Here is a 16,311-nt window from a genome sequence, read left to right on the forward strand (position 1 = left end):
TAAGTGAGGAATTGTTCTAGAACCACCGCCACTGTGTTAAGCCGGTGGTCTGTCCCCCAGGGTTGTGGATCTGTCCCAGGTCCCAGGCACAGCAGGGTCCCTGGTGGGCATTATGCTTGCCTGGGTGTCCCCCTGAGGTCATGACGTTGTCTGTTCTCCTTCCAGGTATGTGAGACTCTGCGAAGTGGTGGACCACGTTTTCCCATTGCTAAAAAGAAGCCATTCTTCGGACTTCCCCTGCTCAGATACTTTCAGTAATTTCACCTTTTGGAGAGAGCCACTGCCACCTTTTGAAAACCAGGATGTTCATTCTGCCTCAGCGTAAAATGTTGCAAGCAGCCTCCTGACGTCATGTGAAGACCAAGCACCCCCCATTAAAGGATAGGTTTGGGAGCCACGGAGCAGGAGCTCCAGAGCCTGACATGCAGTCATTTGCTAAAGAGCAGAGAAATTTGGGGCTTTTCTGTCCCCATGCCCTGGGGGCTTGAACTTTCTAAGTGAAATATGAAGGGTGGACTTTATAGGCGAGAATTGGGTACCTTCAGAGCGGGAAGGTACCCCCCGGTCGTGGCCTAAAGGCGGTCGCCCCGCTGCCCTGACCTGTCTGCTCTCGGGGTTCCTTACTGGTCCTGTGCATCATGGTGGGCCACTGAAACCGAAGCAGAGGTGGCCGCCTGGGGGTCCCCGCTGACGACAGTTCAGCTGAGGGACACCAGACACGCAGGACTTTGGTAGAGTAGGGGCACATTTCCACCTGTGGAGGTGGGTGCCCCCTGTTCCGCACATGGGTGGGGGCCTAGGGTCCCGAGACCTGCCTCTGCAGGGTTTCCGCCCTCACTGTGCTGGCTCGGCCTGGGGGTCCTCTGTGGCATCTGCCGACGGGTCTGATGGTTAGGCCCTAAGTTCTTTAATTCCTTTGGTTAAAGATGACCTACGTAGTTGGTACATCTCCCCTCCCATTGTTGTGGCCCAACGCTGGAGTATTTATGCCTTAATGCATCTGGGGCAGATGTTTTATTTAGAATGTGCTTTGTCCGGCTCTGCAATGCCTTAAGTTCAGATCATAGTAAACACTCGTAGGGCAGTATTTCGAATCCACCCGACACTCTCCAGCCCCTCTCCAGAGAGCTGGTGCTCTAAACGCGGATTCGCTTGGAGCTCACACCAAACGGTAATGATGTCGACTTCTGTGGGGAGCTCTCAAACCAGGTGGTTTTACAAAAATCGTTTCAAGAAGCTATGTCCTTTGTAGATACGCTTATTTATTACTTACTCTGATTGGGTTACTGTTACAAGCATTTTAGCCATAGTCTTTCTATTAGAGCTGTCATTAATGCATTAAAAAGATAAAGATGTTAAAGTATCCAAAGAGCCTTATTCTGTGTATCTCACAGACTGACCCTCTTTCGGAGTGTATGGGTAATACTTCTTATTTTCCTTTGCTTTTCCCACCGAAATTAAGGGCAGGTGGATAAATAAGAATTCGAGCGACATTCTTTTAAGTGGGCAGAAGATGATTCCTTTACTTGTTTATAAAATTGGCTTGTGGAGAGGACAGTTTGAAAAGTGAAAGAATTATTTTGGTAAAAGATTTTGCTTTACTTTTTGAAGTATTATTTTTTTAAAGAGTGTTTTACTCCAATGATTGAAACGCTTTCCTATTTAAATCGCATTGTGTTAGTGTCAGAACCTGCGACAGTTGAATGAAATTTTACTCTTTCTGTGAAAGAAAACCCAGAGGTGTTGCCTTCATTGTAGCCGGTGGGCTCTGTTAGCAAGGGGGGCCTCTCCGGAACGGTGCGCCTGGCCATTCGAAGGGCAAACACACGTGTGTCGTCGATCACAGATTTGCCTAGAAACGTGAACACGCATGTGCAGATTCCCTTTGGGAGGCATTAAAAAATAAAAAATAGTTCTGCCTTAACTACTCTGGGCTTGTTCTTTAGTGATCTTTAGTTAATTCCGTCGTGCGAGTATTTCAGGGTGCCCTTAAGGTCATGCACCTGCAGAGGCGGACACCGTTTGTCCCCCGCACTGGGGAGGATTCGGCTTTGAGGATGGCTAGGGTATCCCATGTCGTGCCATCCCTCGGAGCCTTCATCAGGCCGCCCACGTGCGACCCTGCATTCCTGATTTTGTTGTACCTTACTGCTCCACACCACTGCACTCCGACACACAGCATGCCTTCCAGAAGGTTACATGCTCGGGTGTGTGTCAGGTCCAGGGCGTGACCCCTGGAGGGGCTGTAACATTCACACCTGCCTTGTGGCTTCTGAAAGTGAGATTTGTTATGTGGCTGCACTAATGCACCTGTCAGTGGGTTCATCCATATTTACACAACCATCACCCAGTAACCCTGTGGTCAGGGCGGGAATGCTGCATTTGGGCCGCACATTTCAAAGTTGCCCGGTGGGAAACCGATCCCACATATGACGTCATCGGATGATCATCCTGTGTGATGAGGGAAAATACATACCTGGCACGTGGACAAATGATGACACCTTCCAAGGGAAACTCCCTTTACGATTTTAGGTTGAGATCGCCACCTTTAAATGTATCTTATTTACAGGCCTCGATCTGTATTTGTATATCCTGGCACAGTGATGAAAATCACTGTAACACCCCATTGTGTCGTGCTGGCTGCCAAGCTAGAAAACACTGTAATAAAGGAGTTGGATGAGAGATTTCTCTGAAAATCAGGCGTGTGAATTTTAAAGTTTTTGGTAAGTTACTAAGTTGCTGACTCTCTAGTGTATGATATCAAGCAGTTTTTATTCTCTACTCAAAAAATAAAAAACCCTTAAGGCTATGAACTGCTCAATATTGGGAATAAAAGAGCCAGTCTTTTCTGAGGCCTTTGGTGCAGTACTGATCCTCCGTATACACCTGGGAGCAGGGAGAGGGGAGGGGGCTGTGTCTGGGGCCCGTCCCACCTGGTGGAAATGACAAGAGTGGGCGTACATGACTGTAGTACAGGCAGGGTCTGGTCTGTGTTTTTTTTTTTTTTTTTTAAAGATCTTATTTATTCTTGAGAGACACACAGACACAGGCAGAGGGCAAAGCAGGCTCCCCGCGGGGAGCCCGATGTGGGACTCGATCCCAGGACCCCTGGGATCACACCCTGAGCTGGAGGCAGACGCTCAACCACTGAGCCACCCAGGCGCCCCGGTCTGTGTTCTTGAATGAGATGCTCAATCAGGTGCAGCCACAGGAGGAGACACAGGAGAGACTCAGGAAAACCACGTTCATTCCACTCAGGTCCTTGAAATGGGAGGCACTTCACGCCATGCCATGCCACGTGGGGAAGCACCAGGGTGGCCAGGAGGCAGATGTGGCTGGGGTGAGGGGAGAGCCCAGGCCAGAGCCTTTACTGGGGTTTCCAGAGGAAAGGGAGGGAGGCGGGGAGTGCAGCTGAGGACTGAGTAGTTTGGATAATCTCAGCGGCCTCCAGGCTGGGGGGGTGGTCCCCGGCTGTCTGGTGTGTAGCCCTGGGATGTGTAAGGCCGAGGAAGATTGCCTCCTGGATGCACGAATCAGGGAGAGGGGGTCTGGCTCTGGGTGGGTTAGTTGGCATATTACAGGCTGCTCCAGCTGGGCCCCTCGCTGCCTCTAGAGGTGGCTAGCCAGTCTCTCCTCAGCAGAAAGGGATTTCAGACGTCAAAACACTAACAATACACAGAAAATAAAAGTATAAACTACAGATTCCCCCACCTCACATTCCCTGTCCTCAATTTTTGGACTCTCTTCTGGGGGTACCCCTAACCCATTCTTCTTTTTTCAAGTTTTCATTTAAATTCCACTTAACACCCAGCGTAATACTAGTTTCAGGTGTGCAATTTAGTGATTCAGCACTTAACCTGCGGCACCCGGTGTTCATCGCAGCAAGTGACCGCCTTCATCCAGAGGCACCTGGCTGGCTCTCTTGCCTTTTTTTTTTTTTTTTTTAATATTTTATTTGAGAGAGAACAGGGAAAGCAGAGGGAGAGGGGCACGCTGAGCACAGAGCCCGATGTGGTGCTCGATCTCATGACTCTGAGATCATGACCTGAGCTGAAATCAAGAGTCGGATGCTTAACCGACTGAGCCACCCAGGTGCCCCACTCTCTTTTTATTTTGAATGAATCAGTCAAAACCCTTGGCTAGTTTTCCCAGATGACTTGAAAACTGTCATAGCTCCTACTGATTTTGTGCATTGTTGATAGGCTGAGACATCCTGTTGATTTACCTGCATCTGCCCAAGCGTTTGGGATAGATATTTAAAAGCACAGGCCCCTAAGTGCATAAAAGATAGCTACCTGGGGCCCCAGGCTGAGCTGCTCCCCAAGCCAGAGCCAAGCAGGCCATCTGGGCGTCTTGGAGTTACTGCTTCTGTATCTTGAAAACAAAAACAAGCGCTCTCATGTAGTTGAACATCACAGATTTATTCCACCCCCGATTTCAGATTATAGACACTCTTATCTGTTGAATAAAAATCAGCCTGAACTGGAGTCTCTGGCTCAGAGATCCCACCTGCTGCCGCCCTCGTCTCAGTGGTACCACTAGGCTATGCTGTTTCCATTCGGTGGTGCAGGCGGCTCTCACGCGGGTGCAGGAAAGCCAGCTGGGCAGCTTGAGTGTCCCCACTGTCTCAGCTGTACTCACCTGAATGTCTAAACTACTTTCTACCTTGATCTTCGAAATTGGCACACCTGGCCAGACTCACTGGCCCTTGCACTTGGACCCCGGGGAACACGCACGGTGGGGCCACAGCACCGGCGTTGGGCCTGAGAGTGCCCTTTCCTGTGGGAGGTAATGCCAGGCAGCCCTGGTGCAGCCCTGAGACGGGGCAACGGTCCTGGAGGGCGGTTAAGCCTGCCTCGGCCTCCTTAGAATTAAAATCCGAACTTCTTCGGAATCTGAATGTCCTAGTTGCAGCAGGAGCTATTCCAGGAGAGCTGTGTCATGTCACCCATCACTTGTCCCTCTTCCTCCGTGTGTTTGTACTTTTGTCTTTCCACGAGGGGGGCTGAGTGGGAGCAGCATCGCCTGCTTCCACGGCCTGGGGCTGGTGGGAGGGCGTCCCGTCTCTGCACCAAACGCAAGTGCTTAAAACGCCAGTAGCGCCTCCCTCCTCTTCTGACCCCCTTCCCACTCCTGTTTGTCACTGCTGAAGTAGGGGAGCATCCCTGCTATGGCCCAAAGGAAACCTGAATATGACCCGATCCAGGCGGGCCCTGGAAACCAGCAGGCCCCAGCGGCCACCTGGGGGCACAATCAGTTTTGCTTTGGAGGCACAGCCTTTAAAAGACATTATCCGGACTTGACAAGGCCCCTCCCATGGTGCTTGTCTTGGAGACCAGCCAGGTGTGTTGAGGGCTTGTGGGGAGGGGGAGGAGTGGCCCCCGGGGACTGTGTGGGCGCCAACGTGCCTCCAGTTGGCACGGCCCAAGGCCAGACATCACTAACCAGCTCAGAGGAGGGAGCGGTTTGTGGGTGATTGTTGTTCAGGTCTAAGAACCACTTCGGATCTGGGATTCTCCAGAGCCTGCAGCTCCAGCACCGGGGCTTGTTAGGAATGCAAGTTCTTGGGCCCGAGCCCAGACCCACCGACCCAGACTAGGGGCGCGGGACCCCATAACCCATGCTAGTGAGTCCTCCCCAGGATGCTGATGCATGCCCGGCTTCCCGATGACACAGCTGAGGCCCACATCCTGTTCCCAGGGGCTGCTTCTGCACTGAAGCAACCTGGTCTGGCTGCAGCGGGGGAGAGAGGACCTGCTGCAGGAGGGAGGCCCCTGGAAACCCTCTGAGTCACGAGGTGCCGTGGTAACCCTGTGATGCACAGCTGCCAGCCTCGGCCCCTTCCCGGCATCTCTGCGGGCTGCTGGCGGCCGGGAGGGGACCGGGCAGCTGGGTGCGTGTGAACAGCAGACCTGGGCTGTACCCAGATTTCCGATGGCTCCTTTCCTCCCCCAAATTGTGGGAGCCTGGAGGGGCTGTCCTGATGCCAGCTATCTTTTCACTGGTGCAGGAAGTCCATTCAGGCCTGCATTGCCTTTAATGAGTTTTGCAAGCAAGTGGCCTCTTCCGGTGACTCATTCTGCCTTTTGTGCGCTGCCGGAGATTGTGGTTTTAAGTTTCACTTTGGAAAGTAACCACTACTTCTGCTGCTTTCTCCGCTGCTGGAATCCGAACAAGTTACATTCATTTTGCAACAAAGAAATGTAAATGTCCTGAGCGCCAGTCATATTTCTGCTCTGATTGTAAAAACATCCTTTTCCGAGATGGATGACAGAGCCAAGCTAAGAAGAAATGGTTTATATGGTTTTCAAGTAACACGCTCGCTTGGGAACTTCGTAGTTTTCCTTCCAGAAGGGCTTGATAGTTTCGTTTCTGTTCTTTGTCTTCCTGATTCATATTTCAGGGATATCCTAAAAAATAATAGACGGCGCTTGCTGATTGAGCGAGGTCGTTAAGCTCTGATTTATTGCGAGAGACTTGGTTCTGGACAGAAGTTTGTGTTCTCGGTTTCATGCCGGCCACAAAGGATGATGATAATACAGTAAAGTCAGCCTCATCCGACTTTGCACAGAACTTTAGTTTATGGGATCTGAACAGATGTGTTTCTTAGGATTAGAGGGGGTACGAAGTGGACAAACCGCACGCGGTATTTGTTTTCCCCCAAATAATATGGTCATCTTCCAAACGTTGCTTCGAACTAAACTCTTTCTATATAGTGTTGTGTAAGTGTGTACGCGCATAAAACCATGGCCCTTATACGATAATAAAAACAAAATGCGTTTAAAATTAAGTGCAGTTAGCACTGTGACACTAATAAAATTCAAATGAACGTGAATGTTAATGTGATGGGAAATGGGAGCGGGTGAAATGATGTTGGATTTGGGTTTAGAACAGAGGTATTTGTGTTTTATATTACATTTGTCAACTTGGTTCTTCCAACTGTTGAGCACGATAGATCACCCTTCAAATCATTACTAACGCTGACTTCCACGAAACACGGCAACTGGAAAGTTCTTATCACATATTTCCGTCGACGCTGGCTGCTAATGAACTGTTGCAGATTCTTCACCAAGGGTGCAATATCTTCAATAAGCCATCTCACAGGACACGTGTGACTTGGAAATGGGGACACTTGAATTTAGCTGGGGACTGCACTACCCTGACTCCACTGTCTTCATTTTCTCTCTTTGAAGTGCCCTAAGGCCTCCGTGTGGACATTATCTGCCAACATTTTGCTTAAAGCATCAGCACGCTTGGGGATTGCGATTTGGGGTGCTTATCACCCTTCTTTCCCCCAAGACTCTGATTGACGGAACATGAACTGAGTCAAATGGGCACTCTAGGATCAATTTACTGCCCAAAGTGATAGAAGTCACTGAAGTTGCCCAAAGCCAAATTGGGGCTTTTAAATATCTCTTTTCACCCCCAAAGCGGGAGAATGCCTCCCCTCTCTGGCTCCGTGGAGGTGGGGGGCTTCCCAAGCAGTCTTTACCCTGGTGTAAACGCAGTCTCCATGCCCGAGTACCTTAGAAGGGGGGAGAGCCTGCCTCCTGCTCTCAAGTCCAGTCTTCCTGTACTCTGGTCACATGGGAAGAGGCTCTGGGACCCCACCAACCAGAGCTGCCCCTTTGTGGGGAGAAGAGGGTGCTGCTGAGCAGAGATCCTGGGGCAGCTGCTTGCAAACCCACACATGTGTGGTCACTCTAATAGTGCGGAGCGTCCTATGGCCTGAAAGTACATCTGCTAACACTGAGGAGGCCAGTGGGCAGTGCGGCTCCTAGGGAGCCAAAACTATTTTGAAACTTTGAATTATGGTTTTGTTTGCTTGGGCAGGAAGTTAGGATGGTCAGGTGAGAGGCTTTGCATAGAGTTAGGGGGACCCTGGGGAGGTGGCTTTCTCTGGGGACTGGGGAAACTGGCCTGGCATCTCTCTGCCCACAGATACCTCCTTTTGGAGGAGCTGTGGCAGGATGGCTGGGCCACCTCCAATGCCCCAGTGTCTGTTCCCATCGACTCGGCACCTGGAGAAAAGGTAGGGGGAGGGATCTTAACACTTTGAGATGAGTGGGATCTTGGGCCGCATCTGTCCCTGAGCTCCCACCCCCCTACCCCTGCAACAGCTGGCTGATGAGAAAGCTCCAGGCCTGAGGTCTCCTGAGGTACCCTTGGACATCCCCATGGAGGGGGAAGAGAGGACGATGGCTTCAACTGGGGCGTCAGAAGAGTCCCAGCTTTCTGTCCCACAGCAGCAGCACCTGGCAATGGGCATCCTCTCACGACAGCATCAAGTCCTCAGCCCATGTACAGGGGTGGAAATTCAGACACGAGGCGTAGTTTCAGGCTGTCAGTGTACAACGTATGAAAACACGAGCTCTGATAAGAGCAAACATTGAAAATGAGCATGTCCTGTGTGTCCGTGGGAGTATCTCACCCAAGCATGTGAATAAAACATGGCTTTTGGGAGGCAGTTTACTTACAAAGGGCTGATATGCTTGTTCACGTGTTCAGTGAAGCAAGTCCTGTAAGAACGTCTCTCAACCGGCGGGTCCGAGGCCCGTGTCCACAGTAATGCACCTTTGAAGCGCATCATTCTGCTTTACCGACTGCTGCACATTCTCAAGCACCTGTCGGGCCTGGCCTCACCCTCCCCAGACCCTCTTCTAAGCTGGCCCGCGGGGGGCTCCCTGGATGGTGGCTGAACATCACATCACTCAATTCACCCAAACTCGCTGAGCTTGCCCGGGCCGGGCCAGGGAATGGAGCTCGCCCATTTGCCATGTGTCAGTTCTGAGCACCATAGGAGCACGTGCTCTTATATTTCTTTTCAAAAGCAACTGGTGCAGTGTCTGGCACCTTCTACATTCCCGCAGAGGTTGATTTGAAGTAATCTGCACTGTCCCCTGTTCTGTTTGCAATCTCTCCCTGTGGCCACCAGCACCCTACCTGGGTGTCATTTTTTTTCATCAGTTAAGTGGGGATCATCATCTTTCCTGCTGGTTCTATTATTTGCCACAAAGCAAATAATGGCATACAATAGTGCAGTGTCTGTGCTTTGGAAAGTGTAAGATATGGCACAACTCTGAGTGTTTTGATCATTGCTATTTCAGATCACTTTTTCCCATCACTCCTATTTTATTGGGAAAATTGAAGTTCAGAGAGATGGTGATTTGTTGAAGGTCCTCTGACTAGTAAAAGGCAGAGCTGGAACTCCGGTCTCCACATCCAGCCTAATTTGAAGTGTGATACCAAGAGTGGTGGTCGTACGGTGGCCCCTGGGACGATGGAGGTGAAATGCGCAAAGGTCAGGGCAGTCACCACACCGTGTGCCCAGCACACCAGCCAGCCTCCGGGACTCTACACGCAAGAGAGGCTCCGACACCCACTCGGGCTGAGCTGATAGAGACAAGAGGACAAGAGTGGGCAACAGGCCGTGGGGCAACTTCCACATTATTACTCAGGGTGGAATCATTGTGTGCATCACAATGCATTTGCTTTTTTTAAAAAAAGCTAACACATTTCATAAAATGAAACACTTCCTGTTTGGACCAGGAACAAATGCAAAACCAGACCCCGTCCCTCTCACCAAACAGAGCTTGACCTTTCAATTCAAAAATACCTTCAAGGGGACGCCTGGGTGGTTCAGTGGTTGAGTGTCTGCCTTCGGCTCAGGGCATGATCTCAGGGTCCCTGCAGGGAGTCTACGTCTCCCTCTGCCTATGTCTCTGCCTCTCTCTGTGTGTCTCTCATGAATAAATAAATAAAATCCTAGAAAAAAGTACCTTCAAGAACCCGTTATGCTTGGATGGGGAGCTAGAACATATTAATGAAGCTCTTGCCAAATGCACCCTCTCCTGGCTGAGCTGCTGGGTTTGCTGGGGTGCCTGAAACCTACCAATTGGACCCATGGGCCTATAAGCCGTGTGTTTGGCAGGGTGGGCGCAATGACTTGTATTCTGTTCTCTGTTTGCCACTGATGTTTGACAACAGCTTAACAGTAAAAAAGAATGACACTCATGTGCTTGCTGAATTCTTGATGTTTGATATCCTGGTGGAAATGTTAATTGGTTTGAGGCTTCCTGTGAAAATGGTGCAGGACCATTGAGTCTGGAGACCTGGAGCCTTAGGAGTGAGGCAGAGGTGCTCGGCTGTCCTCCCCAGAGTCCTGCTTTCCTGTGGAGTCATTGCTGAAAAGTGACTGCCTCCCAGGGACCGAATTTCCCAGCTTCCACCCCTGCATCTAGGTGGGGCCATGCGACCTCACCTTGGCGATGGGGAGCCCACTAGGATTGCCTCTGGGCTAAAGCAGTTAAAAAAATAGGTGTGCTTTTCCCCCATTCCCCTCTCCATCCATCAGCTGGAAGCAAAGGTCTCTAGGGCAGAGCCACAGGATCAAAGGCACCTGGGTCCCTGAATCACTGTGTGGCAGCCAGCCTGCCAAATACTAAAATGGATGCTGTAGGGTGAGAAATATGTTTCCATGGTGATGACCTCTGGGATTCAGAGGTTTATCTGTGACAACAGCTAGCAGACCTAATGGATACAAGGAGTGAGAGAACAGACGAAGGAAGAGATTCACACGGGAGAGGGACGCGGGGGCAGAGCAGCCTCGGGGAGGGAAGCAGCCACCCAGACCTCCCGTGATGGTGAGGGTCAGGGTGCTTCAGAGAAATGGCGCTTGAGCCTGAGTTTTATGCCCTATTTTTTTTTTTCTGTTTTCAAAAAGAGGGAAAACAGGAGATGTATATTTGACAACATGCAAGATGCTTCTGGTAAGCCTTCTTCTCCTGTACCATGTTGTGGGGAGAGGGAAGTGTTGGCAATACTTTTCAAAGATGATGAACGATGAAAAAAAAATGGAGCAACTATCAGGCCCAGGAGAAGTCAAAAGTTACAGAGATTGAAAATATCATGTGGTCAGACTAGGAGGTTGGGGGATGGAAAAAGAGGGCACATGGATGATAAAGTCTTTTACTCTAAGTCAGTAAGTATCTAAATTTGATTAATCAAAATACAATGGCACATTCTTATCATTCAGAAATATATAAGCAAACACCCTAATAAATTGTGGAAAGGGCCAATCCTGGGGGGCTGGAGGGGGCTGTGGGCGGGGCTAGATTTTGTTCTGTGTCTTCTGGTTAATCCTCTTTGGCTTCTAGAACTATGGGGATATATGATTTTGGTCTCAAAAACAGTGGAATGAAAATGATAAAAGGATGCCAACAAAGTACGTTGAAGAAAGAACAAAAGAACAACAGAAGGAGGAGACGGAGAGGAGGAGGAAAAGAAGGAGAAGTGAACCAACAGGAGGAATGGACGAAGATCTGGCCACTCCTGTTGTCCACTCTTTAGTACTTTCCAAGGGACGAGTCTTCTTCACCAGTCAGACTCCCCAAGGACAATCCCTTTTATTCCATCTAGTGGCCAGTTTTGAGAGGACCAATCCATGTACTCGTAAGCTGCTTTATGGTGGAGCAGGTGCTTACAACCTATCACCACTGTGGCCACAGGGTGTCCTCAGGCCTAGGACCTGAAAATGAAAACAGACATTTGAAGGGACAAAACACCTTGAAGGCCTACTGTGTGACCAATCAAGTGCCAAGTGTTGGATAAAGGGTCTGAGGAGCTCATGGCCAGCAGAAGATGGACGTCTAAAGAAATTGTGGGCCTCAGTGGGACAGGTACAGTGGCAGAAATGTATCCTGCCTGGGAGGGCCAGGAGGGAGGGTGGAGTCCATCTGGGGGGGAGCCTGGTGATGACTGAACATTTTCCAGCCATGGGATGGGGGCAGTGGGGGTGTACGGTGTGGTATGGTGTGTTGGGAGCAGCCGTGAGCAGCCTATGGTCAGAGGAGTGTCACTGGGGTGTGACTAGAGGGGTCAGGCCAGGGCAGGGAGGGGGAAGCGTGGGCAGAGTATCAGGCCACCAGGGGGACTTTGTGTAGACCCTTGCAGGCAGTCACAGGGGTGAGGCCGAGGGCCCACGAGTAGGTAGTGACCCAGCACAAGGGAGCAGGACCAGAGGGGAGCCCAGGGGGGAATTAGCACCACTTCCCAGTGGCCATCACAGAATCTAGGTGCCCAGGCAAACAGGTGGTCAAGGGCACAGACCGGGCAGATGTCGAGCCAGCTCGAGACATGTGGTTGACCCTTGAGGAACCCCCACCTGGTGGCAGGAAGCAGCCGGTGATGAGTCCAGCTTGGTTATAGTTGGTTGTCCCCAACAAGGTGGACAGGAGAGGTTCAGACCCAGGCCCTGCCGGAGCAGCTCCGTTCCAATGAGCTCCAGAATGGCTCTTCTCTCAGAGCTGCTTCCCGCCCTTCCCCTCCACCACAGTGATGCCTGGCTGCCTTTTCACAGGAAGGGGAAGGGCAGATCTGCTTCCTGAGGCCTCCTCTGAGCCAGGACAAGTCTCACTCCTGGGTTGAGCAAGTGGCGGACTCTCTCGGAGCCCCCTGGGGCCCAGCTCTAAAGGCCTGTCTGGGGCCCTCTGCCTTCTGTTCTCTTCCCCCCTTAACTTCTCGGCCCAGGTCTGATGGATGGGCCCTGGCATCTTCATATCTGAGGAGAAATAGGCAGGGAGCCTCAGCTGGCTTCAGATCCAGGTGTCCTCTCCACCCCGGCTCTCCTTCTTCTTCTTCTTTTTTTTTTTTTAAGATTGATTGATTGATTGATTGATTGATTTATATTCATGAGAGACACAGAGAGAAAGGCAGAGACACAGGTAGAGAGAGAGGCAGGCTCCCTGCAGGAAGCCTGATGCAGCACTCGATCCTCAGACCCCAGGATCATGCCCTGAGCTGAAGGCAGACGCTCAACCACTGAGCCACCCAGGTGCCCGCCGGATTCTCCTTCTTTATTCTAGCTTCTTCTGTGATTCCATTCCCAGGATCTACTTCCCCATAGGACTGTTGGTTCACCATGTTGATCCATATTATGATTGTGGAATGGAGGGGGCAGTGATTGATACATTTTGGTGAGTTTTGGTCGGGCATCTTTGAGAATAAACCCTATGACTTATACATGAAGAGGAGATTCTTGGTGGGGAGGCCAAGTTTAACAGGCTCCCTCTGTGGGCCTTGAGTCATGTGCTCCCATCAGAACCCAGCTGTCGCTGATGCTGGTGAGGATCAGAAGCTGAGAGCCTTCTAGGTCTCACTAGCAGGGATTCTCTACCTTGGCTGTACATGAACATTAACATGAGGGGGATTTTTTAAATCACTGATGCCTGAGTCCCATCCCAGCCCCACTGAATTTGAGTCTCTGAACCCCCACCCTTCAGTGGGGTCAGCCTGGCTCAGAAGAGCTTACATCATAAATTCTGATTATTGTAGGTTTGAAAGACCCAGACTGTGGGTTCAACCACAACAGTGTGACGGTGGGTTTTATCTATAAAAAGATAAAGCCAGGGGAAGGAGTTGTTTCATGAGAGATGTTCCATCTTCTTGGGTAATGCAGAGCAAAAAACCAAAATGGAATTATCAGGAAACAAGAAGCTAAAAATAAATGTGACGTGCTCTGCTGGCAGGAGGGAGGGGAGACAGATCGGATACTTGGTTCAGCATCAGGGTACCAGAGACATCTGGGGAAATAGAAACGAAGAGATTTTAAGGAGAAGAGAGCCTCTAATAAGATATGGAGACTTCAGATTTCTCAAGTTTTCAGGAAGATAGAAGCGTCTTTAATGTCACTTTCTAGAGAGCAGTCAATTTGCAACTATCACCATGAAACTCCTCAAAGGTGAAGTTGTCCTACTGGATTTGTGTTTATAGAAAAATCATGTCAAAAAACCGGCCAGACATACTGGTATTCAGATGAGGCTGAAACCAAGAATATGTAACTTTTTCATATATTTCCCATTTATTTTCCTCCTCCCAGGAATTTTCAAAGTCTCTGTTACAGTGCTTGGCTGATCTCTGATCTCTACGAGGGACTGGTCCCACCATCATAATTCTCCAGGGCTTGGAATTTGCTAGGGTTTCTAACTTTTGTGGGTGTGGGGGGCTGATACTGAGATAATCTGGTGGCTCTTAATGGATGGGGGAAATGGGACATATGAAATGGGACATATGCTTAGATGGGCATTGGATTTCAGTCCCTTTATGGGTACTAAAAGAATCACATCTTTTCCACTGCAAGGGGGTTGGTAAGTGGAAGCTTCAGGACAAACCCATCTGAAATCAATTCTATCAGGAACCTCTCTCTCCAACACTAAGCAGAATGAAAAATTTGTTTGAAAATTTTTTTAATTTTTAAAATTTTAACTCCAATATAGTTACAGTCTTGTATTAGGTATACAAGAGAAATGAAAAACTTGAAAGAATTATTTTAGACTTCAATGTCTTTGGCTTTTTAATTCCCATGTTGAAATTTAAAGGTGGGAGTTAATTTACAGTGTCCATATTTGGGATAATGAAGAATGTGTGTGTGTGTGTGTGTGTGTGTGTGTGCGTGTGTGTGTTGCCAGACAGAAACTGGTTCTGAACTCAAGTTTAGCCACTTCCTGCTCAAAAGCCAATACACGAGAAGCAACTGTTGGTGGGAAAAGAAAGGTGGCTTTATTCAGGAAGCCAGCAACCTGGGAAGATGACAGACTAATATCTCAAAGACCATGTCCCCATCCAGGTGAATCAGGAGGCTTTTAAAGGGGAAGTCTCAGAAGATGGTGAGAAGGCTATGGGCCGGAGAACCTGGTGCTCAGCAGTTCATCATTTGTCCTTGCAATGCTTCCAGAATCCTCCACTATGTCAGTTATCAAGGCTCCAGGTGTCTCTCAGTGAAGGATGGCCATGCAGCCCAACAAGCTGCGTCCTGGCAAGGCAGTCAAGTCTCCTTCCCCCCTACCAGGAATCAAAGCTCCCAGGTATGTCTTACTGAGGACTCCATGGTCAGTGGTCACTGCTTTCAAATGTGGTCAGTTCTTATCTTCTGGAAAGTCTGGTCTTTTTTTCCCTCAAGCTCAGTGGTCTGCAGGATCTCAGGGGAAGTAGCTTAGTTCTGCTACAAACTATGGGGTTTAGGTCAGCAAGCAAGGAATGCGTAAAATTGAAGCAAGTTAACCCATAAGAATGGTTGGAATGTTGTTACGTGTGTGTATGTGCATGTATACACTTCAATATATATTTGGGCTCACCACATAATCTCTCCAGGATTGTATTAGACCCGAGGGCCCAACTTATTTATCATGTGGAATAGGATGGAGGTGAATTTCAAAATAGAGGAAATGTGACCTTGGGGTTAATTAAATTAATTTAATTACTATCCTGTTCTTTTCCATTTCAAAACCTTTGGTGATAAACATGGAATAGTAGGAGGAATTGAGGGAGTGGCTTTACAGCTTGGGGTGGTGTCCTTACAGGGGGACAGCTGCATGCATAGACACACTTGTACAGCTGATCCAGGTCCAGTGAATGAATGCATCCCGGGTCTGGTGACATCAGCCACTCTACTGGTTTTGGTCTGCATTTGACCTCATGGAATGGCATGGGGTCTATGGGTGCCACCATGAAACATTCAAATGCTTTCCAACAGCATACTCATGAACTAACCTTTCCGGGGTTCGTAAAATGTCCCCCAAAGGTATCAAATTTTAGTAAATCATCTTTAACTGTTTTAGTTGTGCCACACTTCTGGTAGATTATGGATTTGAGGATTTGACACTCCCTTATCCCAGGCAAATATCCACTTTATGATCCAAATGAGTTATTTATTTATTTATTTTTAAAGATTTTATTTATTTATTTATTTGAGAGACAGAAAGAGCACGAGCGAGGAAGAGCAGCAGAAGGAGAGGGAGAAGCAGATTCCCTCCTGAGCAGGGAGCCCCACATGTGGCTCCATCCCCGGACCCTGGGATCATGACCCGAGCTGAAGGCAGATGCTTAACCAACTAAGCTACCCAGGTACCCACCTGAGTTTTCTATTTATTCAGCCAAAGATGCAGACATGTCCTGGAACTGAGGTGGTCACACAGAGCAGAGAGGAGAAGGTACACTGTGATGCCTTAGAGTTTCCCTTGGCCTTTCCATTTATCTGCAGGGCAGTAGCCAGGTAAGTAAGGTAGGCTCTTGCTGGGACCACAACATCCCAGAAAGCCCAGTTCTTTATAGTCCACCCCAGGGGGTTGGGGAGGGTTAAAGGAATCGGTTTACACAGTTATGGGGTTTATAGGTCTGAGATGTGCAGCCAGCATGGCAGGCTGGAGACGCTGGGCAGAGTCAATGTTATGTGTCGAAGCTGCAGTCCAGGGGACCTCACTCTTTTTCCCTTAAGGTCATCAATTGAGCAGATGAAGACCACTCACATGATGAAAG

At 49.4% G+C, this 16,311-nt stretch overlaps 1 protein-coding gene across 10 annotated transcripts in view; it reads left to right on the forward strand.

The window, feature by feature from the left end:
- The window catches only part of LPIN1 (lipin 1), a 132,833-nt gene extending 130,909 nt beyond the window's left edge, over positions 1-1,924 (forward strand). For all 10 annotated transcript variants that reach the window (XM_055327568.1, XM_055327567.1, XM_055327575.1 and 7 more), the window contains one exon: positions 166-1,924. In XM_055327568.1, coding sequence (XP_055183543.1) covers positions 166-325 — 160 coding nt within the window. In that variant the 3' untranslated portion in view covers positions 326-1,924. The remainder of the gene's footprint in view (positions 1-165) is intronic.
- Positions 1,925-16,311: the final 14,387 nt, after the last annotated feature.

The sequence above is a fragment of the Nyctereutes procyonoides genome, unplaced genomic scaffold, assembly GCF_905146905.1.
Source record: "Nyctereutes procyonoides isolate TBG_1078 unplaced genomic scaffold, NYPRO_anot_genome, whole genome shotgun sequence".
Classification (NCBI taxonomy): Eukaryota; Metazoa; Chordata; class Mammalia; order Carnivora; family Canidae; genus Nyctereutes; species Nyctereutes procyonoides.